Source organism: Staurois parvus, unplaced genomic scaffold (assembly GCF_062004578.1).
Source record: "Staurois parvus isolate SC_StPar_1 unplaced genomic scaffold, SC_StPar_1.0 ptg000056l, whole genome shotgun sequence".
NCBI lineage: Eukaryota > Metazoa > Chordata > Amphibia > Anura > Ranidae > Staurois > Staurois parvus.
In genome coordinates this window covers 14,911,539-14,937,025 of record NW_028317852.1, presented here as the reverse complement: position 1 = coordinate 14,937,025, position 25,487 = coordinate 14,911,539, and the positions used below count along the sequence as shown (strand labels likewise).

At 40.6% G+C, this 25,487-nt stretch overlaps 1 protein-coding gene across 1 annotated transcript in view; it reads left to right on the top strand.

Moving 5' to 3' along the window:
* Positions 1–25,487, top strand: part of LOC149470020 (C4b-binding protein alpha chain-like) — a 181,601-nt gene that overhangs the window by 140,451 nt on the left and 15,663 nt on the right. The window contains exons 15-17 of the mRNA XM_089668352.1: positions 5,706–5,802; positions 13,490–13,569; positions 16,210–16,386. Of these exons, the coding sequence (XP_089524478.1) occupies positions 5,706–5,802; positions 13,490–13,569; positions 16,210–16,386 (354 nt within the window). The remainder of the gene's footprint in view (positions 1–5,705; positions 5,803–13,489; positions 13,570–16,209; positions 16,387–25,487) is intronic.

Sequence of the window (25,487 nt, the reverse complement as noted above, 5' to 3'; positions counted from 1 at the left end):
ACTCTGCACTTTACACAGACAAACAGTAGTTGTTACCACATATTGTAATAAAAAAACACACAATTCTTACCATTAAAAAGAAATGCTTCTATCACTCTCTGCCACACACAGGAATGTAACAGAGTTTACAATATGGTAGCTTCTTAAGTATGGGTCACACTTGTGTGCATACAAAATGAAGGTAAAAAACTGATATGCATTACCCTGCCTTTTGTTGCATTTTTATATGCATTTTTTTTAAACTCATATCGAGTTTAGCTGTTTTTTTTCTGTGAGTTTTCTGACTATATCCTGTGTCATCATTTCCTTTTCACAAAAATGCAATAAAATTATTATTAGCAGACACAAACACAACATAACTTACTAAATTTCTGTTAAATCTAAAAGATAAAACTGTACTGAGCTAATAAATAAAGCTCATTCACATGAGTGCTGTGCCCTGTGTGTGTCTGGAGCTGTGTATAGGAGCCTATGTTACACTATGAGAAAGCAGCAACTGTATAAAACACAGCTGCAGGTCCTAATTTGACAGACATGTGGATGCACGTGTATGGCCCTGAACACAGACAGTATGCATCCAGGGCCCCTCACCTGAACACCTGTCAAACTAAGACCCCTCTGGCTGTTTTCATATAGCCGCCGAGTCCCCATAGAGTAACAGGCCAGTGACACAAACAAACTGCTCATCCACATTGAGTGGGTCTTGATTTGTTTTTTTAATTATTATTTTTTACATTGTTAATTTTTTTTATTTTTTTTTAATTTGTTGCATTTTTTAAACATGTTTTTTACACTTTTTTTGCTGAAGCTGAAGTTTCACTTTAGAGACAGAAAGAGGGACTGAGGAAACTGATACCCCAGTTTCTTTGTACAGCATAAGCTGCACAGAATGAATGAACAGGAAGAGCTCTGCACAGCCATCCTGTTCATTCATAAACAGAAGCATAGTAAACGCAGTTTTCTATGCTTCAGTTATGAATACATTGAGTGATCGGTACCGATCCAATGTGGCTGGGCTGTAAAAACACCATATGAATTACATTGAGGTACCACATTATAATTAGCATGATAATTTGCAATTATCAAAATCAGGAAACTGTAATTGAACTGCACTAAGATTTAAAGTAGAACTATAGGCAAAGCTTTTTTTATGATTTTGGATAGAGCAAGGGAGGGTTATGACCCCTTCAGATTCTTTTTTTTTTCTTGCCATCTGTGTCCCATTGCAGAGACTTCCCTTCACTTTCTATCCGATAGCCAAATAGGAAGTGAGAGGAAATCTCTGCAAATTAAGGGCACCTCTTGGGGACCCCCAGGTCACTAGAACTGGTGTCTCCATTGCAGGGGCGGACTGACAACTCATGGGGCCCCCGGGCAATAGGGGATCATGGGGCCCCTGTGTCCTTGCCCAAACTCAAAAATGCCTATGAAAAAGGTACCAGGGGCATCTCATGGGGCCCCCTACTGACCCCGGGCCCTCGGGCAGTGCCCGAGTTTCCAAATGGTCAGTCCGCCCCTGCTCCATTGGAATATTTGCTCTCTATTACTTTTCAGGGGACAACCCAAAATTTGGGGTTTTCTTTTTCCTTCACTTTTAATGACAGTAGCAAAGAGGACAAAGAGAGGGCAAGAGTGGGAATCTCCTCAATGGGGATGGAGACGGCAATAAAAACTGACAAACCTTATAATCCCTCTCCATTCTTTCCAAAATTAGAAAAAAAAAAGTTTTGCCTTTAGATATACTTTGTTTATGTATAAACCAAATTCTTTGTTAAGGGGAAAGTTAAAACTCTTGTCAGGTTTTTGTTGGTGTCTGTGTCACCGCTGAAGAGATTCACCCTATTTGCCCAAGTGACCATTACAAATCGAAATTTTAATAGAAAGTGCTGGGAAATCTAAATGTTACAGTTCTCACACATGGGGACAACTGTTTTGGTGACAACTTAGAGGGTATTTCGGCTCACGTTGGACATATCTCTTCATACTCTCTGTTGCACCTTCAGCAGAAGATGTGAAATCTTCCTAAGAGGATGCATGTAGGCAGATGCCTACAAGATGGTGTAGCATTAGCTAGAGTTTTGGGTGACCGGGTGGGGAAGGGTTAACGTTGGGTATGCCAGTTTCCCTGGCTTTTTATGGGCCTGCCCTCCACCCTGATATACAGTATATACCTTATATTGCCGAAAGTATTGGGACACCTGCATTTACATGCACATGAACTTTAATGGCATCCCAGTCTTAGTCCGTTCGGTTCAATATTGAGTTGGCCCACCCTTTGCAGCTATAACAGCTTTAACTCTTCTGGGAAGCCTGTCCACAATGTTTAATCATTGTTCCAGAAGCGGATTTGTGAGGTCAGGCACTGATGTTAGACGAGAAGGCCTGGCTTGCATTCTCCACTCTAATTCATCCCAAATTTATCGGATTGAGGTCAGGAGCAGGCTAGTAAAGTTCCTCCACCCCAAACTCACTCATCCATGTCTTTATGGACCTTGCTTTGTGCATTGGTGTGCAGTCATGTTGGAACAGGAAGGGGCCATCTCCAAACTGTTCACACAAAGTTGGGAGCATGAAACTGTCCAAAATGTCTTGGTAAGCTGACACCTTAAGAGTTCCCTTCAATGGAATTAAAGGGCCAGGCCCAACCCCTGAGAAAAAACAACCCCACACCATAATCCCCCTTCCACCAAATTTTACACTTGGCACAATGCAGTCGGGCAAGTACTGTTCTCCTGGCGACCGTCAAACCCAGACACGTCCATCAGATTGCCAGACAGAGACGCGTGATTTGTCACTCCAGAGAACATGTCTCCACTGCTCTAGAGTCTAGAAGTGGCATGCTTTACACCACAGATTATCTGCTATAGGGCAGTAGGCAAGTGGTTAAAGGAACTTTTTCTTTTTTTTCTTTTTTTTTACTTTAAGCAATGAAAAATGACTGCCCCTTTAAAAACCTGTTCTTTTTGAAAATTATGTTTCACTAATTCATGTCCCTCAGGGCAGTATCGGAGTCCCCATACCCCTTTTATGGCTAATCACTTGCATATAAGCCTTCAAAATGAGCACTTTTGAGTTTACAAGTTCGAGTCCATTGAGTTCGAAGTTCGTGGTCGAACATTCATTAGGTTCTAATGTTCGACCGCGAAACAAACACAGGGGTGTTTGGCTCATCACTAGTGGAGAGGGCACAGGCTCAGTGGCAACATTGTGTATGCAACATACATAAAGGTGTGTAGTGACACGAGACAGGATGTTTCACAGAGGGACTTGGTAAGTATTACTACTGCACATGGTGTATGGCTCATCTGTAAGCCAGGGCTCTTCCTTAATGTTGGCTTTCACATGGTTGAAATGGTATTGATGAGCCCTTACACGAGGCAAGGTACCCCCGGTAGCCCAGCTTACATGCAGACAGCAAAAACAAACTGTCAGGGGTTTTAACCCTTCCCTTCTATATCTAAAATTCAAAGAAAAAGTGTTGCTGATACAAATACTTTAATTTTATAGATAACACAGGCTGCATACTGTGCCACGATAAGCATTGCTACAGCCATAAAATGACTATCATATTAACACAATTGCAGTCAGAGTTAGCAAGTGGACATTATTCATATCCATTTCTTAGGTTACAGCTACAAATATTCAGTAGATCATATTTAGTCAGTGGCATAACTAGAACCTTCAGGGCCTTGGTGCATAGAAACCATGAAGGCCCCCCCTGACCCCTGGCCAGGGGTCCTGCCCTCCAAGCTCAAGAAAGGAGATTAGGACACAGCCCTCAATTGCCATCTCTGCATCCTCAGCAGCACAGAATGAATGGACAGGGATAGCTCTGTACAGAGCTTCCTGTCCATTCATAAACTGAAGCATAGGAAACCTCATTTACCATGTTTCAGTTATGAATGGACAGAGTCAGTGATCAGTATCGATCTGTCCATGGAGCAAAGGAAGGGACACACATTTACCAGCCCCTTCCCTGCTCTCCATCCTGATACATCCCCCACAGCAGCTGGCAAGAGATGGGAGGGGGGAACTATCAGAGCTGTGGGGGAGGGGGGATCCTGAGAGCACGGGGGACCCGAGCATGGGGACAGAGAGCACAGGATCCGTAGTTCAGGGGGCCGAAGAGCAGGGGAGGGCTGAGGAGAACGGGAGCCACAGATCAGGGGGGCTAAGGAGCATGGGTGCAGAGAGGGAGTGGGCGAAGAGCACCGGGGCAGCAGAAAGAAGCTGGATAGAAGGAGCAGTAGGTCGGCTGCATATAGAGGAATCAATCTCTCCATGTTCCTCCTGCAGCCGCTGAATGTAGGCATTCAGCGGCTGCAAGAGGAACATGGAGAGATTGATTCCTCTATATGCAGTCGCCCCAGCCACTCCTCCTATCCAGGTGCTCAGGGGGGCCGGGTTGCAATTGCGACCCCTATGACCCCTGTAGGTATGCCTCTGTATTTAGTACACCACAAAGTAATTTCCTAAGCTCATTGCTTTTTAAGTTAGCCCCTAATTTTAAGACCATTTCAGGACCTGATTTTCTTATTCATTTCTTTAAAAACAAACAGATTATTCAAAATAATTATATCCTGCCCGATCTTTTCCAACACTGATGCCAATCTCTCAAAATTATGAGGAAACAGTATTTTTTAGCATTAAATAATTTTTATGATCATTACATGGGGCACTTCCTATTTGTAGGGGTATTATTGTTGTGGTCATTTCCTGGTTGTAAAAATGGCAATTCACTGACCAAAGAGATCGCCACGTCTTGTCTGCAGTGGTGATAGTCATTTTGTTGCTGTGGTTTTGGTTGTTCTCTTGCTGTTTTTCAGACCACTTTTTGATTGCAGCATTGTAGATTCTCTGTCTGTATTAAAGGTCAGTCTCTATTTATATTTTTGTCACTTCCAAACTGTGTCTGCAGCAGGGGTGGACTGACAGCTCATGGGGCCCCTGGGCAATAGGGGATCATGGGGCTCCTGGGCGATAGGGGATCATTGGGCCCCTGTGCCCTTGGCCAGACTCAAAAAAGCCTATGAAAAAGGTACCAGGGGCATCTCATGGGGCCCCCTACTGACCCTGGGCCCTCGGGTAGTGCCCAAGTTTCCAAATGGTCAGTCCACCCCTGGTCTGCAGATATTTATCTGATTGCGTCAGTATGATACTGATTGTGTCTGCGCACATCTAGTTGAGCCAGTACAGTATGGATTACGCCTGGTGTTGTCAGTGTGGAAATGACTACTGTGTGACTGTGAACACAAGTCTAGATGTGTCAATACATTATTTATATTTTCTCTGTGGACACATTTCTGTTTTGTGTTAATTTGTTCTCTCTTTAAAATTGGTAAATTATTTTTAGCTCTGCATACTGTGTGTATGTTAGAAAAGGGGAAAAGCACAACATGGGCAAGCAAAAATAGTAAACACTACCCTGCAGTTGTGCTTGCCATAGTTTTGGTTTCTTCATGATTTATATTGCATCCAAGTTGTGGTATTTCACATGTTAAGAGACTCAACTTCAGTTGTGAAAGGCACTGAAAAGTATATGTATTCATGTATTTGTCTCCCTTCATATGTCAATTTTGCTGCCTCCTTTGCTTTGTAGGTGATTTACATAAACTTAGAAAAGCTTAACAGAATTCAGTATGCTAAAACTACCAGTAAATGTATATGCTGTATTAGTGAATACATTAATTTTGTGTTTATCCTAGGAATATCTTGTGGAAGACCTGAAGAAGTAAAAAATGCAGTATACAACGTGACAGACTTTTTGTTTGGCTCTGAAGCAGTCTATAAATGTGAAACAGGGTGAGTTCAAGTTCAGTGAGCTATTCACAGGCTAATATAACATTTCATAGAATTGTAATTAATGATTAATGTAGAGCCATCATACAAAAATAATTGTGGTTTTTTAGGTTTGTCATTGTGACCTATTTGCATACTAAAGCAAGTCCCAGCAGGTGCATTTATACATTTCACTACAGTATATTTAAACAGCTTATTTGAATGTATTTACAGAGTTTACAAAATAATCACTTATTTGGTCTGGTGTTCTTTTCTTAGGTTAGGGTGAGGTTATTAAGTCTTAAGGTTGTGTTAGTGAGGAAGTGAATTGATCATTTAGGCTCTGTTCACATTAGTGAGATTTCAGATGTTACTTGGGTCGCACAAAATCGAATGGCAATTGCATTGTTTTCACTAGTGCCTGTTCACATCAATACAAATACAATTTTGGAAAAGGTTCCTTTACTATTTTGGTACGATCCAGCACAATTTTGGCCCCATAGAATACGCAGACTATTCAAAGTTGCATCAAAGTTGCATCCAAGTTGCAAGTTAGATCAAAATCGGATTGCAACAGTGTGAACCTAACCTTAGGGTTTAATTAAGAGGTTGGGTAAACAAGGGAAGTGGTAATACTGGAAACACTACTCATCACACATGGAGATTTTTGTGGTATAAATATAAAAATGTAACACTCCTTTTGCTTTGCTACCAATGTACTCTTGGTCAAAATGGATGGAAAGGAAAGTTCTAGAGTTGAACTTTAAACATGAAATAATTAGTTAACTATTTAATACGATAAATTAAAGTGTATCTGTATGTAGCACTACCACCCCCCCCCCACCACCTCAAGGGCCGATGAGTAATTTTTGGGATCCCTTTATGCTTCCTGAGCCAGAAACAGATTTTTCAGGATGTACTAAAATGGAGCCTGTGACTGAGGAAGACTCTAAGCTTGTGGATGGACAGGAGGAATGCACCATAGGAGCTGGAGTTAATGGTACCTCCCAGATGGTACCAAGAGAAAGGAGGGAGATAAGGGCACCCAAGAGACTGACTTATGACATTCTGGGAAAAAGCTCAGAGGAAGCATTCCATGCTAGCCAAAGAACTCTAGAAGCTCCTGTGTGTAGCATATTGGAGTGTATACAAGAGTCTGTAAGCCCTCCTGATGACACCATCCAAGGAGGTCTTAAAAAGTATGACCCTTCCTCAAAATCGGACAGAATCTCCTAACCCTTGGTGGGAGTCTTTTTGTCAGGGCTCCAGGTATGACCAGAGGTGTGTGGACTGACACAGGGAAACGCAGGCTCCAGGAGTGATGTATAAGAATATAAATAATTAGGAACTACACAAGTATACAACACACAGTACAAACAAAAACCAAACCTCCAACTAATGTCAGGATGTTCAGGAACACAGACAGGCGTAGTCAGGCTGGAGAGGTAGAGTGGTCAGGCAGGCAGGGTCAGGTACAATCGGGCAGACAAGGTACAAACGGAGCAGGCAGGAGAAAGGTCAGGAGTAGCCGAGGTCAGTGCAGGTGGAGTTCAATCAGTGTCAGAGTCAAGCAGGGGAAACAGGCAGGCAGGCAGACAGGAACAGGTACAGGAGCTCATGGGAAACAATACACCAAAGCACTGACTGCAGGTCTGGCCATTGCTTAAATACACCTCCTGCAATCAGCCTCAGGTGATGGCTTGATTGCAGGAGTAAGTTTCTGGCTGCTGAGAGCACCCGCTGGCCAGCACTGGTACTGCAGCCCACAAGGTAGGTGAACCCCAGCACCACCTGTGGTGAGTCCATTCCTGACACTTTTCTGCAAAATTTGCTTCACCATAAGTATTTACCAATTGTTATTCCTCCTGACTAAAGGAGTTATATTCATGCTAAGTGTGCATCAAATGTTGTTAGTTTGTTAATACTTTGGGGACCAAGGACTTTAAGTGGGGGGAGTGTGTATCACCCTGCTGTAATACTGGCTGCAGAATATTAAATGGACACAAGATGGCAGTGTCCTGCAGCCCAGTTACACAGACTCTGTTGAAAGACTTACTGGGATTCATAAGTAGACAAGGACAGGACTTCAACCAGATTCATATCTTGCCCTTCGTTTCCACTCCTCCAACAGAGGGGAATCCTGAAGGACGAATCCTCCCCTACTTGGGTCCTCAGGTAACTCAGACATACTTACTGGCTTGGCTACATTCACTTGCCCCAGTAGAGCCCTGGGCTTGAGGGTGATGGGGTTGCAGTGTTGTTGCAGACTCTGACAAGGATATTATGTCTGTTGCACTCCACAGCCTTCGTGGTGATCACCTCTGGAGTTATTTCCACTCCATCTGTCCCTCTTGTGTAATCCATTTCCAGTACTACAAAGGGCTCTGGTTGAACCCTGGTCAATTTGATTCGAGCTCTCAGACATGTAACCACCCCTGGCTGGAGTATTTTCTCTTCAGGTTCATTTTTCCATGCCTTTCCCACTTCCTTTTCAGGGGCCCTAAGCTCTTGAACAACCCTCTGATAGATTTGACATAGCTGTGGGTGAATACTCTCCATGGGTATCACATTCTGCCAGCAGAGTGAGCAGCCTGTGAACCAGGTTGGTATTGGTCCTGATCAGCAGGGAGCACTGTTTTATCCTTGATGGCCTAGGACACACTACTGCAGAGTGTCGGAAGTTTCGGGTCTCCCGGTCAGAGTTGGGCTGAAGACCAGACGAACGGGTATGTAGCCGTCTTATAGACACTTCTGGGTCCCAATCCCCCAAATATCTAGCTCTTCCAGCTAATGTAGAGGTATATTGTGACAGGAGTCACTTTGGGTGGGGGGCCCATGGAACCCAGCTTACTTTGGAGAGGTGGGGAGACCCCTATCTCAGCTCCCCATATCCCTCCTATGTGTAAATCACCCTGTGCCTGTTAGGGGTACAGGGTGTTCTGTCCTAATATTGGGGTGGGGGGGTTGTTGATTGTTTAATGTCATGTGGGCAGCACAGTGGCTAAATGGTTAGCACTTCCACCTGGCAGTACTAGGGTTGTTGGTTCAAATCCCAGCCACGGCACCACCTGCCTGGAGTTTGCATGTTCTCCCTGTGCCTGCGTGGGTTTCCTCCGGGTACTCCGGTTTCCTCCCACACTCCAAAGACATGCTGGTAGGTGAATTGGCTCCTGTCTAAATTGGTCCTAGTATGTGTATGTATGAATGTGAGTTAGGACCTTAGATTGTATGCCCCTGGAGGGTTAGGGACTGATGTGAATGTACAATATATATGCAAAGCGCTGCATAAATTGATGGTGCTATATAAGTACCTGAAATAAATAAATAAATGTGGTTGCATCCAGGGGTGGACTGACCATTTGGAAACTCAGGCACTGCCCGAGGGCCCGAGGTCAGTAGGGGGCCCCATGAGATGCCCCTGGTACCTTTTTCATAGGCTTTTTGAGTTTGGGCAAGGACACAGGGGCCCCATAATCTCCTATTGTCCAGGGGCCCCATGAGTTGTCAGTCCGCCCCTGGTTGCATCCCATTGTTCTATTGTGTGTCTTGCTTGGGAGCAAACTATTATGGGATGTATATGTTTGTTTATGTGTATTAGCTTAGTGGGGGGGGGGGGTGTCTCCACCCTTGATGGGACTGTCTGCTGGTGTGAAGTATGAATACCAGTGTGTCTCTTGTTACTAAATGTAGATTGCCCCACCCTGTGCAGGGAGGGGGGATTATCCCCAGTGTACATATCTTGTATCTGTGTTCAAATAAAGTAGTCTACCTCCTGGTTTACTTCAAGACTAGTGTCATCTAGTCTTGTATCTTCTGCTGTGGTGTCTGTTGTCGGTGTTTGAACAGGGAAGCGGTAGTCACATGTAACGGAAGTATCCAAGCGCAGACCCAGAGGGTCGGTTCCGTTACATGTGTGTTTCAAGTGTTTGTCATAAAAAATCCCTATATGGTAGAATAACCTGGCTTCCAGTGTCCAGCAATGCCTTGCTGTACATTCCCTCCACTTATATTTTTATGTATTTCAGGTACTTATATAGCGCCGTCAATTTATGCAGCGCTTTACATATATATAAAGTACATTCACATAAATCCCTAACCCTCAAGGGGCATACAATCTAAGGTTCCTAACTCACATTCATACATACACATATTTAGACAGGATCCAATTAACCTACCAGCATATCTTTGGAGTATGAGAGGAAACCAGAGTACCTGGATGAAACCCACACAGGCACAGGGAGAACATGCAGACTACAGGCAGGAGGTGCCATGGTTAGGATTTGAACCAACAACCCTAATACTGCCAGGCGGAAGTGCTAACCATTTAGCCACTGTGCTGCCCCCACTTGAATGGAGACCACAGGTGGTGGGCCTATTAGTTCTTCTGGGAGTCTTCCTGGCTGAGGCTTTGCACTTCTAATCTGGGATTTTCTGGGTTCGTTTCTTGGAAGGTTTCTTTCCCAGGTTCCTGGGGTGGTGTGTATTGTTTCCCTGCATGTGAGACCCAGTCAGTGGAGTTGGGAGCTGTACTGGTTCTAAGGGACAACTAATGTGACATCTTGCTTACTACTATTCATTTGATCACTGGTTGGCCAATCAGTGATCACATGATCGGGACCTCACACAGAGGTCCCATACAGCGATCGTTGTTCGCGGTGCCGCACACTCCCAGGGAGCACTCACATGCGTCATACATACTAGGGGGGGTACAACTGGGGGAACCAATGGTGGAGAAGGATCTGGGAGTTCTGGTAGATCACAAGCTTAATAATGGCATGCAATGCCAAGCTGTGGTTTCTAGAGCAAGCAAAATCCTCTCTTGTATTAAAAGAGGTATAGACTCCAGAGAGAGAGATATCATATTACCCCTGTACAAATCATTAGTAAGACCTCATCTGAAATATGCAATTCAGTTTTGGGCTCCAATTCACAAAAAGAACATTGGGTAACTGGAGAAAATACACAGAAGGGCAACTAAACTGATAAGAGGCATGGAGGAGCTCAGCTATGAGGAAAGATTAGAGGAAATGAATTTATTCTCTCTTCAGAAGAGGAGATTAAGGGAGGATATGATCAACATGTGTAAATACATCGGTGGTTCATATAGTGTAGAGCTATTCACCCTGAGGTCATCACAGAGGACAAGGGGGCACATTTTATGTCTGGAGGAAAATAAATTTATTCTCCAAACATGGAAAGGTTTCTTCACAGTGAGAGCTGTGCAAATGTGGAATAGACTCCCTCAAGAGTTGGTTCTGGATTGCTTCAAAAAAGGCCTGGATTCTTTCTTAGATACACAGAATATAACTGGATAATAACATTTATAGGTAAAGTTGATCCAGGAAATATCCGTTTGCATTTTGGGGGATCAGGAAGGAATGTTTTTCCCAGCAGGAGCAAATTGGATAATGCTTTGCTGGGTGTTTTTGCCTTCCTCTGGATTAACTGTGGGTATGGGATCCTAACTTTTTTTTTCTTTTTTTATGGTTGAACTTGATGGACTTTTGTATTTTCAGCCAGACTAACTATGTAACTATGTGACTTATACTTCTGCTGGAACTGCCATGCATTCTCCTGATCTTAAGCACATGATGACTATATAATGACTGGCACATAACATCATTTCAGACCCTTATGCTTTATTTATATGGATACTGGACTGACTGAATTGTGTTCCTTTGGATTATATACACAATCCTTAGTAATTCCTATGCATAGGATGACCGGAACCTATATCACTCAGATTCCTACCAATATATTTTTTCTTCCAACATTTTTTTATGATGTCGACGGTCTATGTTTTGCTTCTCAATAGCTTTACAGGGTCATGTATTATATTGTTTAGAGTATACTCGTGATTATTGGCATACTATATCACACCATTATTGACAGCCTGTTGATATCGTTATGCGGATTGCTGATCTCTTAATTATTTGTGATATGTGTTTTTTCATTTTGCAAGGTTTCATCTTATTGTGAGATTTATAATAACAATTTTTTTGTACTTTGAACTACTCTTCCTGGGTTTATCTAAAACTGTTCTTTCACAGCCTTTTCTTACGGTTGTTTTTTTGTGCTTTAATATTGTTCGGTTATAACCCACATCGTTATTTATGATTAGACAGAGAGTAATTATGTAGGTGTGATCCACCTACTTTTGTGGCATCTTCATTATTATTATTCTGTAGTAAACCTAGCCTACTTTGTCCAAGGGCATAATTGGTATAAAGTGTTATAGTACATTATATTTATCTATGTTTTGCATCCTTTCCTACAACGTTCCAAGGCATAATCTATATAATAAATTCAGATAGTGCATCACAAAGGGAGATTTTTTCTGTGGGATGTACATGGAATAAACATTCTCAGTGATGACATTAGCAATCATCTCAAAATCTGGGAAGCAATTGAATTAATATTGCTGATATTATGATTGACAGCACAGATACATATGGAGTACTAAAGCGTCTGTAAGGAGGTTGGGGGGATTATACAGACAAGGTTGTGAGGTGGAGGGATTCCAGAGCTAGCTGAAATAGTAAAAAAAAAGATGTATGGGGTGAATTAATTTCTTAGTTTTTTTTATAGCCTATAGAAATGATGAAAAGCTATTGCAAAGTGTTATGTGACCATTATTATTTGCCTTTTTGTGACTATGCTGATAATTTATTAATAAATATCTTCTCAGGTTTAATAACATAACAATTTTCTTACTTGGGTCCTTGGAATAAAATGTTTAAGAACCCCTTGTTCAACAGTTATATCTCCACATTTTCCATATCTCTACTTTTTAACAGAGATTTGTACTAATGCCTCTATATCAAACAACAACCTTAGTAAGGGCTCAACAAACCTCCTAAAAAGGGAAAAATATATATTAAAACGGAAAATTAAACCATTAACATAAAAAGGTACAGTATATTCATTTGCATACATATAACATCTAAAAGACCAAAGCATAAGTTAATATTCCTTGGAAAACCCACTCTTCCATACTAGCATATGAACGTAGCCACAAATTAAGACTACGAACAAAATGCTTTGTGTAAACCATTTGCTGAGATTTCAAAGATCACATATGCATCAGATGTATTTACCACCTCAAGATTTCTTTTAAATATAGACAGAATAATCTTCTCAATATATGAAATATGGACAATTTTAGATGTCTGCAATGATCAACATAGAGGTATATGCAAATGCACAGCAGGTTTGAAATAGGTCCAAGTGCAGCTGTTGCATTCACTGGATGGAAAGTATAGGTGCATAGGCCACCAAAAAGTCATTATCATTTCAAGTGCCTGCCAGACATAAAAACCTTACAGATGAGAGTACATTTATAAAGTCAAATTGTAACAGCCAAGACATATATGATAGACAGTGTCCTTAAATGTGTCTGCACACTACATAAGACAGTAATCAAGTGCTAGTCCAGAATAAAGCCCTCAAACTAGGGCAATATACAGTATATACTTAGTAACACTGCTGTCATTGTTGTTTGCTGTAGTGGTATCTTGTGTACCAGGGGTTCCATACCAACCTAACTGCTACTGTAATTTTAATGCACAGTGTAGGACCCTGCAGCAACCTTTGCTTTTTGATGGTCCTTGATCTAAAACCAATAAACTAAATTGTCATAAGGAGCATATGTAATTATATTCGAATAAATTAAGATATTCCTTGAAATCCCATTTATAACATTTTCTTCTAGATACAATATGGTGTCGGAGAACAATATCAGAACATGCTTGGATAACAAAAAATGGAGCGATTCTGTCCCAGAATGTGAAGGTAAAAACTTCTATTGAGTCAAAAAATACCGTAATGTTTTATGTTAGTAGAAAATAGTTAAAACATTTACAAAATGGATGAGAACGTACTTACATAGTTACATAGTTGGTAAGGCTGAATAAAGACACCAGTCCAGCCAGATCATCCTGAGTGTGTGTGTATTCCCAGGGTGAACAGGCCAAACTGCGCCCTCCTGTGTTGTGTGTGACCAATCATTTTATCCACACCTGATAATCACACCTGATCATAATACTGACGCATAGAGTGCAAAAGCCAGAACTGAATCATTTACAAAGTGCAAGAGTCAGGTGTAAAAATAATGTACAGAGTACATGAGTCAGGAGTGGATACTATTCAGTGCAGGGGTAAGGAATATGTTATATACAATTTGCAAGAGCAAAAAGTGGGTAAACTACAGAGTACAGAGACCAGCAGTATATATGTTTCCGAGCTGCCCTGTCTACGTCCATTGACACCCACCCTCATTCCCTGATCACAGTGAGAGGCAGTGCATGATGGGATAAGAAGTTTTCTGGATGGTCACATGATGTTACAGGAAGTCATGGGCTGAAATGCATTTTTTAACATTTTAAACAGAGAGGTGAAGATTGAAGGCTGCCATGGACTGGGTAAGTGAGAGATAAGCACATTGGTGTGACTTGGGCAGAAAAGACATTAAAAATGGCTTCTATTTATTATGAAAAGTGAAATTCTGCATGAAAAGGTGAACTTAGCCTTTAAGAGGGAATTTGATCACAATATACAGATCTTTAAATGGTTGCTCTAACACTCGGATTAATCTATTTAACTAAAGTCTATAAAGAAGACACAGGACCATGCAATGAAGTTGGATGAAAGGTGGTCTAATCTTAAACTGCATACTGTTAGATCGGTAAGGATGTAGAATTCCCTTCCACAGTTAGTGGTGTCAGCAGGGAGTGTAGATAAATAAAAAAAATGCAGTGTACGCAATGTATCAAAAATGTTGGTGACATAAACACACACAAACTCAGGTTGAACTGGAAGGACTAATGTCTTTATTCATTCATACCAAGTATGGGGTTGATTTACTAAAACTGATAAGTGCAAAATTTGGCACAACTGTGCATGGTAGCCAATCAGCTTCTAACGTTAGCTTGTTCAGTTAAGCTTTGACAACACATCTGGAAGCTGATTGATTTCTATGCAGAGTTGCACCAGATTTTGTACTCTCTAGTTTTAGTAAATCAGCCCAAATGTAACTATGATTTCCTCTCTTAAATCTACTTTGAACTGACTAATCAACCAGTACAAACAAACACTGTGTAAAAAAATGTATTCAGTTAACCATCAGAAAGAAAATTGTGTTTGTATACAGTTTCCCATCTGGAGATGGAATTTTTAGAACTGAAATCCACCCATCTCCCGTGGAAAAACATAGAGGCTGCACAAAAAACATAGAACCTAATTACACCGTTTGACCCTGGATTTATAATTCAACATAATTCAAGATTAAGAGGTATAACATTACTTTTAAGAGGTCAAGTTTTTTTAAAAGATCAAGAAAACATTTTGAAAATGTAATTTTTAATAAGTTGATTTCTAAGAGGGAAAATTTATATTGGAGTTTTCTTGTGGCTGTGTCAGATAAACAGTGATACAAGGTCACAGACACAGCCTGCCAAGGCTCATAAAAGGAGACAGCAATGGGATAGGTTAGAAAATCTTGTCCAACCACTATTATGTTTCAACGAAGATGTCTGCAGCGTACCTCTTGCTTTTTCTGCTCCATGAATGGTTGTTAGATGCCATAATTTGTGTTTAGGGTCTCAGAGGCTGGTGCAGATGACTGTAGGATCTAGAAGCATGATCTAGCTATTGTTGCTGAAATTAAAATCCAGTTGTGTTAAAATTAACACTTACATTTATGGTGTGTTATTTTTGTCATATAATTTTTTTAAACTTTGTCCTTCAGGTGGTTGTAAAGCCTCAAGTTTTTTTACCTTAATGCATTCTACCCATAAAGGTAAAAAACCTACTCTGTGCAGTAGCCCCCCCAGCTCCTCTAGTACTCACCTAAGCCCCTTCTCGATTCAGCGATGTTCATTGGAGTCTCGGCTATCCTGGGACTCCCTCTTCTCATTGGCTGAGACAGAAGCTGTCAATCACAGCCAGTGAGCCAATGAGTAGAGAGGGGGCTAGGCGAGGCTGAGCCACAGATCCATGTGCGAATGGACACACAGAGCATTGAGTGCTCCCATAGCATAGCAAGGGACAGGAGCATCAGCGGGGGACCCGAGAAGAGGAGGATCCGGGCTTCTCTTAGCAAAACCACTGCACACAGCAGGTAAGTATAGACATGTTTGTTTAACAAAAAAAAAAAAGACTTTAGAATCACTTTAAAATGTAATAGTGCTCTGTCAAGTTGTAATAATCAGATTGGTTTTATATAACACTGTAGTGAATGGTTTGCAAAATTAGCTGAAATGGTTGGTGAGATATTTAATTTTCGTTGAGTGAAGGTTTATATGTAATAAAAAAATCACAACTAGAAGATATTATGTTGGTTGTCTTCCAATTTTTAGCATGTACTGTAAATTTTATTTTTAAATTTCAAGCCATTTTATAACAAATATACAACTTTCTGGATTTTCATTACAGTACAGACCTGCCGATCACCTGAGGATCTTGTAAATGGATCATACAGCATTAAAAAGGAAAGATATACTTACTTGGATTCAGTGACTTACAAGTGTGATAGCTTAACACTTGTTGGTGAAGCTTCAGTATCTTGCACAGCTGAAGGAGACTGGACATCTAGAGCTCCAGAATGTAAAGGTTAGACATACTGACTTTCTTGGATATTTATATTGGTCACCACTAAAAAAATAGTCACCTTTGGGTATTCAGTGAGGAGTATGTTGTATAACCGATTATTTTCTGGCCCTTAAAAATATTGTTGTATGTGACCAAAGCTGGATTTACTGTACATCTCTCTATACACAGAAACTTTGGTGCCTTATTCTCCACCCAACACATGTCACAAACTAAGCTACATCTCCCCCGTGCTGATTAATACACAGAAAATATCACATTCTGATAGTCACTAACATACTACCATAACAGCAAACCCTCGTGTTGTAACTTATATAGCACAACATTTATTAAACCAAATTTATCTTGCCACCTAAAACAGAAGAAAACTACACACTAACTTATTATGAAAACTGACCACCAAATATAAAACAAAATTGTATTATACCATGATATGTACACAGTATATATTATCACAAACAAGTTGCGCTGTAAATAAATAAGTGAAAAAAAAAATAATAAATACTCAAATGAACTTGATATATCCTAGTGTGACATATAATAAAAAGTCCAAATCATTTGTTTTCCTGCGAAAAAAGTGTCCATCAACTTTATTCCATGTGAGAAGTGCATCCACCACCAATATAACCAGCCTCTTACCGAATCCCTAGACCCCAAATTATAGGAGGTCTATTTAGCATGAAGCTGCATACATCCTGATGGTGTAATTAGATGTTGATGAAATATTCCAATGCCACAACAGTTTATCCTTTATCTTGCCACCAAGAGAGCTCACGTATAAAAGAAATCCACCATAGTGTAATATCGCCAATAATTTATTGATAAAAATCTCAAATATTCTGCTAGTTTGCATGTTCTCCCTGTGCCTGTGTGGGTTTCCTCCAGGAATTCTGGTTTCCTCCCACACTCCAAAGACATGCTGGTAGGCTAATTGGATGAAGTCTAAATTAGCCCTAGTATGTGTATGTATGAAAGTAAGTTAGGGACCGTAGATTGTACACCCCTTGAGGGCTAGGGACTAATGTGAATGTACAATATATATATATAATATATATATATGCTGTGTAAATTGATGGCGCTATATAAGTACCTGTAATAAATAATACTTACAAAGTCACAAAATCAAACCGCATGTAAATGAATGCTGCTACTGCCGGCTCCAGTCAGTGATGATAATCTCTGCACAGGCTCTTCCTACCCCGACGTACCTTTCATCCAAAAGGACATTGTCAAGGGGATCAGTCTACACATGCTAACATACCTGCACACTATATAGAGCGGGGGTCAGCAACCAGTAGGTCACGATCTACCAGTAGGTCTCAGCCAGGTGACTACTTGATACTCTTGGATGGTGGGTCAGCAAGCCCAGACTGCGAGTGCAATGCAAAGGGACTACTTGTAAAGTTGAAGCTGTAGCAGGAAGCAAGTGCCTCGTAAGCCTTTGCAGTGCTGGCTCTTGTCCCATGCGGAGAGATACCAACCTCACTCCACCTCTTATCCCGGTTAGCTTATCTCCACCTCTTATCCTGGTGCCAGCAGGCCAGTCAGTTTGAAGTAATACACTGGGCATAATAGTATAGGGCTGCTTTCGCATTGATGCTCTGCAGGTTACCCACACCGTGGTTGCAGTGCAGCATACCTGCAGCTTTCCTGCGGGTTTGCTGCGCTTAGCCATAGATTTCTATTATATATTGCAAGTTTGGTGCACTTTCTGAAACTGCACCAAAGCTCCTGAAAGCATAAAGATAGATAAAGCATAAAGAAACATATAATAGAAGTCAATGGCAAAGCTCAGCTAACCCAGTAAAGTCGCAGATGCACTGCTCTGCACCTTCGGTGCAGGTAAACCTCAGCCCATTTACATTTGTAGTTTGGGGGGTGGTAAAACCTCATTGTTAAGATGTCTTTACCACCCCTGTCCCAACTGCACCAACTTTAGCTGCAGTAGCTAGGGGTGTACACATTTTGCAGCTGCAGCAGGAGTTATATGCCCTGTCATGGTTGGGGTGTGTAGCACCTGCCAAGCATGACGCTGCTCCGGGATCTGTTCTTCTCTTACCTTGTCCTGCGCTCCCGCCATGTCCTCCTTGCAGTGTCCCTGGCAATGTTCTCCGGCGGATGCCGGCATCTGTCTTCTGGGTTCCGTCCCCTGTGACGTCGGGACGTACGGGGGATGGAACTGGCGGGAAATTTGAAAATGACAAAAAGTGACATTCACTAAATACACTAAAATCACATAGTAAAACATTACTGTATCAAACCATTTCACATACATTTTGTCCCTAGTGCTTTGTCCTGTGCCCTGCCTGTATTTTTACTGTTCTTTCTGCCTGGAAACTGAGAAACGTCCATGGTGTCCAAAAAGCGTCCCTTTAAGACAAAATCGGTTTTAGACCAGCTAGAGAACAGCGATAGTAAATTAGAACCACTTGCAGAATTGAGTGATAATGATTCGTGGGGAAATTCGTCATCAGACACTGAAAACGATTTGGCGACTTTGCTCAGTGATGTGCGAACTTGGTGCTATATTTCAAATTTCAGTGTTTTTGGTTTGATTATATTATTGAATTACATTTATTATTATATTATTATTTTTTATGATTATTTATTATATTATAATTTATTATTTCGTGTTTCAAATTTTATCATACCCGGGATGTTTACTAGACTCTTGTTCGGACAGATTTCAGTGAGTTATTCCTAAAAATGACAGGCCTACAATAAAAAAAAATACATATTTCCATGCAAAAAAATTTACCGCTTTGAGCACAGAAATATGGACATAATCAGACCGCTAGGGAGGTTAAATCCCTCCAAATCACTGAGCCACTTATCAACAACAGCCACTTCTTTGGTAGGGGTGCCTATAAGCACTCACCTAGAGTGGCTAATTGCAAATCCATTTCTGCATATTCTCCATAAAATATATTTTTTATTGGTTGATCTAAATAGTTTTTGTTTTTCAAACTGACTAGCTATGTAACATGAGCATTTTTATAGTAATGAACTAGCAGAAATTAGCTTGCATACAGTGTATGGCTTTAAAGAAAAGTCTTCCAAATAATACAGCTACTTTTTATTGGGTAAGAAGATACCCTATATGTATGTGTATTTTACTTTTGGGCATGCTATAGATATAATGCACATGGGGAACCCCTGATATTCAAGTTTCAACCATTGGATTTTGTGGTTAGTGGTAGTGATTGGGCAAGGAGTATGAGACAAAAATGTATGTTATAATGAAAATAACATGGGGTAATATTTATTTCAGTCATGCATTGCATTCCCATATCATGGGAATAATAAATTAAAGCCCGACTCTAAGTTTAGAGTCCCTCCTCCCTACCTCCTTTTTTTTGTAATTCCTTTATCCAAAAGTTGCAGAGTACAAACATATGGAAGAGTAAAGCATAAGAGGGTACAAAGATAGTCAAGTATCAATATCAGTGGCTAGACAACAGAATCCACATAGCAATAATGAGCTTCCTATAATATGAGAATTCAAATAGTTTATCAGCTGTCAACTCATAGATGTCCCAGCAGGAGGCAATGAGGGGCATCTCTAGCATTACGCATACAAACATTAAAATATGAATGCAACCAGGTATAATAGCAGGGTGTTACATACCTTTATCTATTATTCAAACTACAAGATGTTAAGAGTAACAAGATGGCAGTGTCCTGCAACTCAGTGGCACACACTCTGGTGAAAAACTTTATGGATCTTAAAGGCTGAACGGCAGGACTTTGGTAGAAGGCTGGTAATTGGGGGACTACATTTCCCAGAAGAGCTGGCGTGTGGGTGAAGGCATATAAATGTAGAAGCCTAGAACAGAGGCAGGAAGTGAGCTGGGAGAGTGATGGAAGGAAGGTGTGATGAGAAAGCTGTGTGGAATGCCAGGGGACTGGACCAGGCTGTAGAGTGGAAGAACAGAGAAAGAGGAAGGAATAGCTGGCCACTGACATTGCCAAAGAATGTGGAGAACTACCCTGTTGGCTGGAGACCTGGAGGGTTGCAATGAACTCTGCAAGAGGAACTGCAGAACCTGCTGGGGGCCATCATCTACTGCGAGACCACCAGTGGCTGGAATGATGCCACAGATCGGCTGAGAGAGTCCCAATCTCCACCCAATTAAGTTGTCACTGACATCCTATTGAATCGGCCATTCTCGATACAGTTACTGATATTGTTCACAAGTTAAAAGTTGAGGCCTAGTTCACCCAGCTTATTAGAAAACACATCTCCAGCATAATCTAGTCATCAGAGCCTACAGCAGTGTCTGCCCTCTGCGGGCCAAGGCACACCACTATTTCCTCTACAATATGCTGACATCCATCAAGGGACACTTGTCATTTCTGCCATTTGCTACTGCAGCCTAGAATTAATCCCTTGTCAACAATTGCATCTGCCCAACCCTATAAACGTCTTGCTTAAAATCTGCATTTCATGTTGTGCATTAACGGGGTATTGCCCAAGTTAAATACCACTTAACGTTATAGTGCCTGTTCTTTCATAAATCCTTTTGAGGGACTTTCACCTGTTGCAACCAAGGGGATATGAATTCTTGTAGTGCACCAACTGGACCCCAACAAGCACTAAGAAGATCGTTCACTGCAGTTAAAGAGACATTAGCCTTCCTAATTAAAGTGCTCTTTCCTTACCTCAGACTTATTTTTGATAGTTTTCCTTTGCTAACGGGGGACAGAAACATCTCAGAGTTGAGGCCTTTGGTTAAATTCTGAATTGCAGGACGTCCAGAACTAACTGAGATTTTTGCTATATGTATGTTGACCTTTACTTAAAGTTACTAAGAGTGTTAACTGTTATAATATACACGCCTATAATTTTGCTGTGCTTTACTGTGCTCATATTCAACTCTAATATAAGCAAAGTACAAGTTCACTCTAGCCTGTGTGTGAGTCTATTTCCTGGTGATATTGAGAGAGTTTACTCTGGCCAGAAGAGTACGGTGGTGTTAGCAGGGGTTTGGCTTTCAGAGTGGGGTCAAGAGTGACAGGGAGCCTAAAAATAACTCAGTGGCCCTCAAAGGGGTAGTGCTACAGGTAAAAAAATACCAGGGGCACCGTGGGGGCCGAGGGCCAGAATAACCTAAAGAAAGTGTATCACTTTATAGGCAAAGTACACTGTCAAAGTAACAGCAAACAAAATGTAAATATTATATATCAATACTGAGGGAGGGGTGTAGGAGGAAAAAAATGGGCAGGCTGGAAAAAAGACAGAAAAAAGGGAGGAGGGATATGGGTTAGGTTTTAAAAGCAGAGAGTTCAGCAGCCCCTGAATGAGGGAAAGAAAGGGAAGCTCAGGAAAGAAGTAGATGCTGGATGCCCAGACGGCACTGAAAAGAGACACAAATATAGAGAATCCAGAAAAGCAAATTCTCTCATCCAGGGCCATGCGGTAGGGGCTCCCGGTGGCACAAACAGGTTGCGAGACCTCCTGCAAGTAGGCATCGGTGTAGACATAGTATTGCCATGGCCTTCAAGTGTCACAAAAGGTCTCTTCCCGATTGTATAAAGTAGCCATGAGGTCTTCCATGTCACTGAATTCATTGATTTTTGAAAACCAAAGAGACTTCGAGGGGGATTCACAGACATCCAACACAAAGTGATACAAGCCTTTGTCGCATTCAACAGCTGGATCATAAGGGAAGCCTTATATTTTTTTAATGGGTCGCTCTGTGAGGTGCAGCAAGCACACCACAGGGTTCCCTGCTAAATCAACATATGTCAGATGTTTGATGGTACACGCTACCTCTTGCCAAAATGGTCTGATTTTTGGACATTCAAAGAAAATGTGGAGCTCTGTGCCACATCGCCAGCACAAATCTGATACTTGTGGAATAATGCGGTGTAATGATGTAGGCACACTGTACCACCTAATCAGAATCTTATAGCTGGTCTCTTGGACCTTGGTGGCAATAGAGGACTTCTGTGCAAAATGGAGAATTTTGTTTTTGTGAATCAGTAAAATTCATAGTGAGATCAGATTTCCACTTAGAGAGGAAGGCAGGGATAAAGTTCGCCTGTGGTCAAATCAAGGCAGCAAAGATGATAGACTGTGGTGGTTCCCGTCTGTAGCAGATATGCTTTAGTTCCCTGAGCTGACGAGAAATGCATTCTCCCTACCTCTTGGAGGGTCCTCTGCTTCTATGTTTTGTTTTTGTTATACTTACCTTTTTAATATGTCTTTACAACAATTACATGACACACTGGGGTTGATTTACTAAAACTGGAGAGTGTAAAATTGGTGCAGTTGTGCATAGAAGCCAATTGGCTTCTAACTTCAGCTTGTTCAATTAAGCTTTGACAAAAAAACTGGAAGCTGGCTCTATGCAGAGTTGCACCATATTGTGCACTCTCCAGTTTTAGTAAATCAACCCCACTGGGTTTTCTTTTTTTCCACCACTTCAATTTTGTCATCACATCAGCACTGGTCTGTTTCAATAAACTATAAATGATGGGCGTGGTGCCCACTTATTCATGATATTATGCATATATATTTGTAGTATGTCCTCAATCTTCCAGGTTTAAATGACCAGTGTTATTCAACCCGGAAGATTTAGGATATCTTATGGTTGAAAAGCAGCACTGTGGGGAACTGCTTTAGATTCCATATAAGTGTCCGAAGTTTAATACTATACCCCAGATAATTGATAGTAATTCAATTTCTCGGTTTGTACTAATAAAAATATGTAAGGCATAGAAGACTGAAAATTACATAGATATATGTAAAATTCTGAAAGACAAAATGCAGGCTAGAAGTGTCGTAGCTTTGAATGATACATTTTGTAGAGGTATGGTTGGCAGAGAAGGGAAGTCTGTACTAAAAGAACCAATATATTTTTTTCTAAAACTTTGTCAAGACAAAAGGTACTTCTTTCTTGGATAAAGTCTTTGGGTTGAGGGGATAAGAACCAAAGATTATTGCTTTTTGACCCTTTGATTACATAGAAAATTTGGAGAAACATTGAAGTGGCATTACCTGTTTCAAATGATTTGTTTGGGACATGCTGAACTATTTCTAGTACAGAACAATGTGTCTGCAGGGTGTGCTGTACTGCACTGCATTTACATTAGGTAGCACTGTGTTCCACTGTGGGTAAACATTATCTTTTGCTTTTGCAAGTGCTTTATTGCTTTTGTTTATAATTTGGGTTATTCTGTATGTAAATGTATTGCAGTTGTGGATGTGTGTATAGACAGAAATGTGATACATCTTTATTTTTATTGTGGTGGTTATTACTATTTGTTTTTTTACATGTGGATGAATATCCATTTCTCATATTGTGAAAGATATTTGTTTTAAATGCACACAGTTATTGTGCAACTATGTAGAGAGAGGTTTAGTTATTAATATTACCTTTATTTGCTTGTTCATACTGGATTTTAGTTAGCGCGGCACATACAGTATTTATACATATACTTGGGGACATTTAACAATGCACATGTATCTTTTTTTTAAGGTTGTCGCATATATTATTTTGATGCACAACTGCCAGAGAAATACATTTGGTTAGCGCTGCTCTAATTTTGCAGCGTTTCTATCCTATTTGCAACTGATATGTGAATACTGTACAGGACAAGCAGCAGAGACAGTGGATAGCATAGACAGTTTTCCTGCCAATACAATCATGACCATTCAGTTGCAAATGCTGTAAGTACACTTTAACACTTAGTGCACACAAATTTAAAGCTACAAAATTAACTTTTGCATTTAATATTTTAATTCATATTAATTTAATATTTTTAGTAATAAAACGTAAGTTTCAGCATTTACATTTTCTATGCAGAGCTGCGCCAGATTTTGCACATTTTTCTTGATGTGATAATTTTTACAGTAATATGTGTTATTCTCACGAAATTAATAAAAATTAGTATTCTAAAAACCTAAATATTTAATTTTCAGCATATGACTGGGTTAGGCATGTGCTGCATATCAAAGTTTTTCATTTTTAGAATACTATTTTTTTTTTTTTCATTTTTAGAAAATGAACACATATTACTATATAATAAAAATGATTTTAGAACTTTAATTGCATTGAACCTCTGACCTTGTGTATCCTAAACATAACCATTATAACCAGGGGTGGACTGACCATTCAAGCACTCGGGCACTGCCCGAGGGCCCGGGGTTAGTAGGGGGCCCCATAAAATGCCCCTGGTACCTTTTTATAGGCTTTTTTGGGTGCGTTTTGAGTGTGGGCGAGGACACAGGGGCCCCATGATCCCCAATTGCCCGGGGGCCCCATGAGTTGCCAGTCCGCCCCTGATTATAACACAACACTTATTCACTTCTAGTTTCTCTTAATGGTTTACAAACCCCTGCATTTGCCTCTTGCAAACCTTTGAAGAGGATTTGACATTCTATTATATAATATTAATAAAAATGAATGCACAAAGTGATAGTAGTCTACGTGAAACAACCCAGAAGAGTTTTGCATACATTCTATTTTATGAAGTACAGCACATTCTATAAAATAGTCTCCTTTTTAGGATGTTTAAAAATATTTAGTAATTTAGATTCTAATTAGAGTTCCCAGAGATTAACAAGTGGACAACTTGTGGTATTGCTTCCTCTGTAGCAATATTGCTCCCATTTGTGTTATAGTTTAAACGGGTAATAAACAACACAAGATTGTGTTAGGCTTTAGGCCTCATTCAAATCTCGCTTAACAAATATTCCCACCTGCAATTTTTTAAGTACGATCTACACTTATTTCCACTTATCGTGCATGGGTCAACCCATTCATGTCAGTCGAGGCAGAATTGCATCACATGTGTTTTTACCGTGATTTGAATCGCAGGCACAATTTGCCAGCAATTACAGATTTAATTCCTGGACCTCATTCCAAGTGGGAATGAGGTCCAGGGATTTAATGTAGCATCTGAATAATAAAGATAATGGGGTTGATTTACTAAAGATAAATTGACAGTGCACTTTACAGTGCAGTTGGTTCAGAGCTTAGTAAATGAGGTAAGGCTTCACTTTACAAAGAATATCCAATCACATTCAAGAAGGAAGGTGGAAGTCAGCAGAGTTTCACTTCATTTATTAGGCTCTGGAGCAACTGCACTTGCAAAGT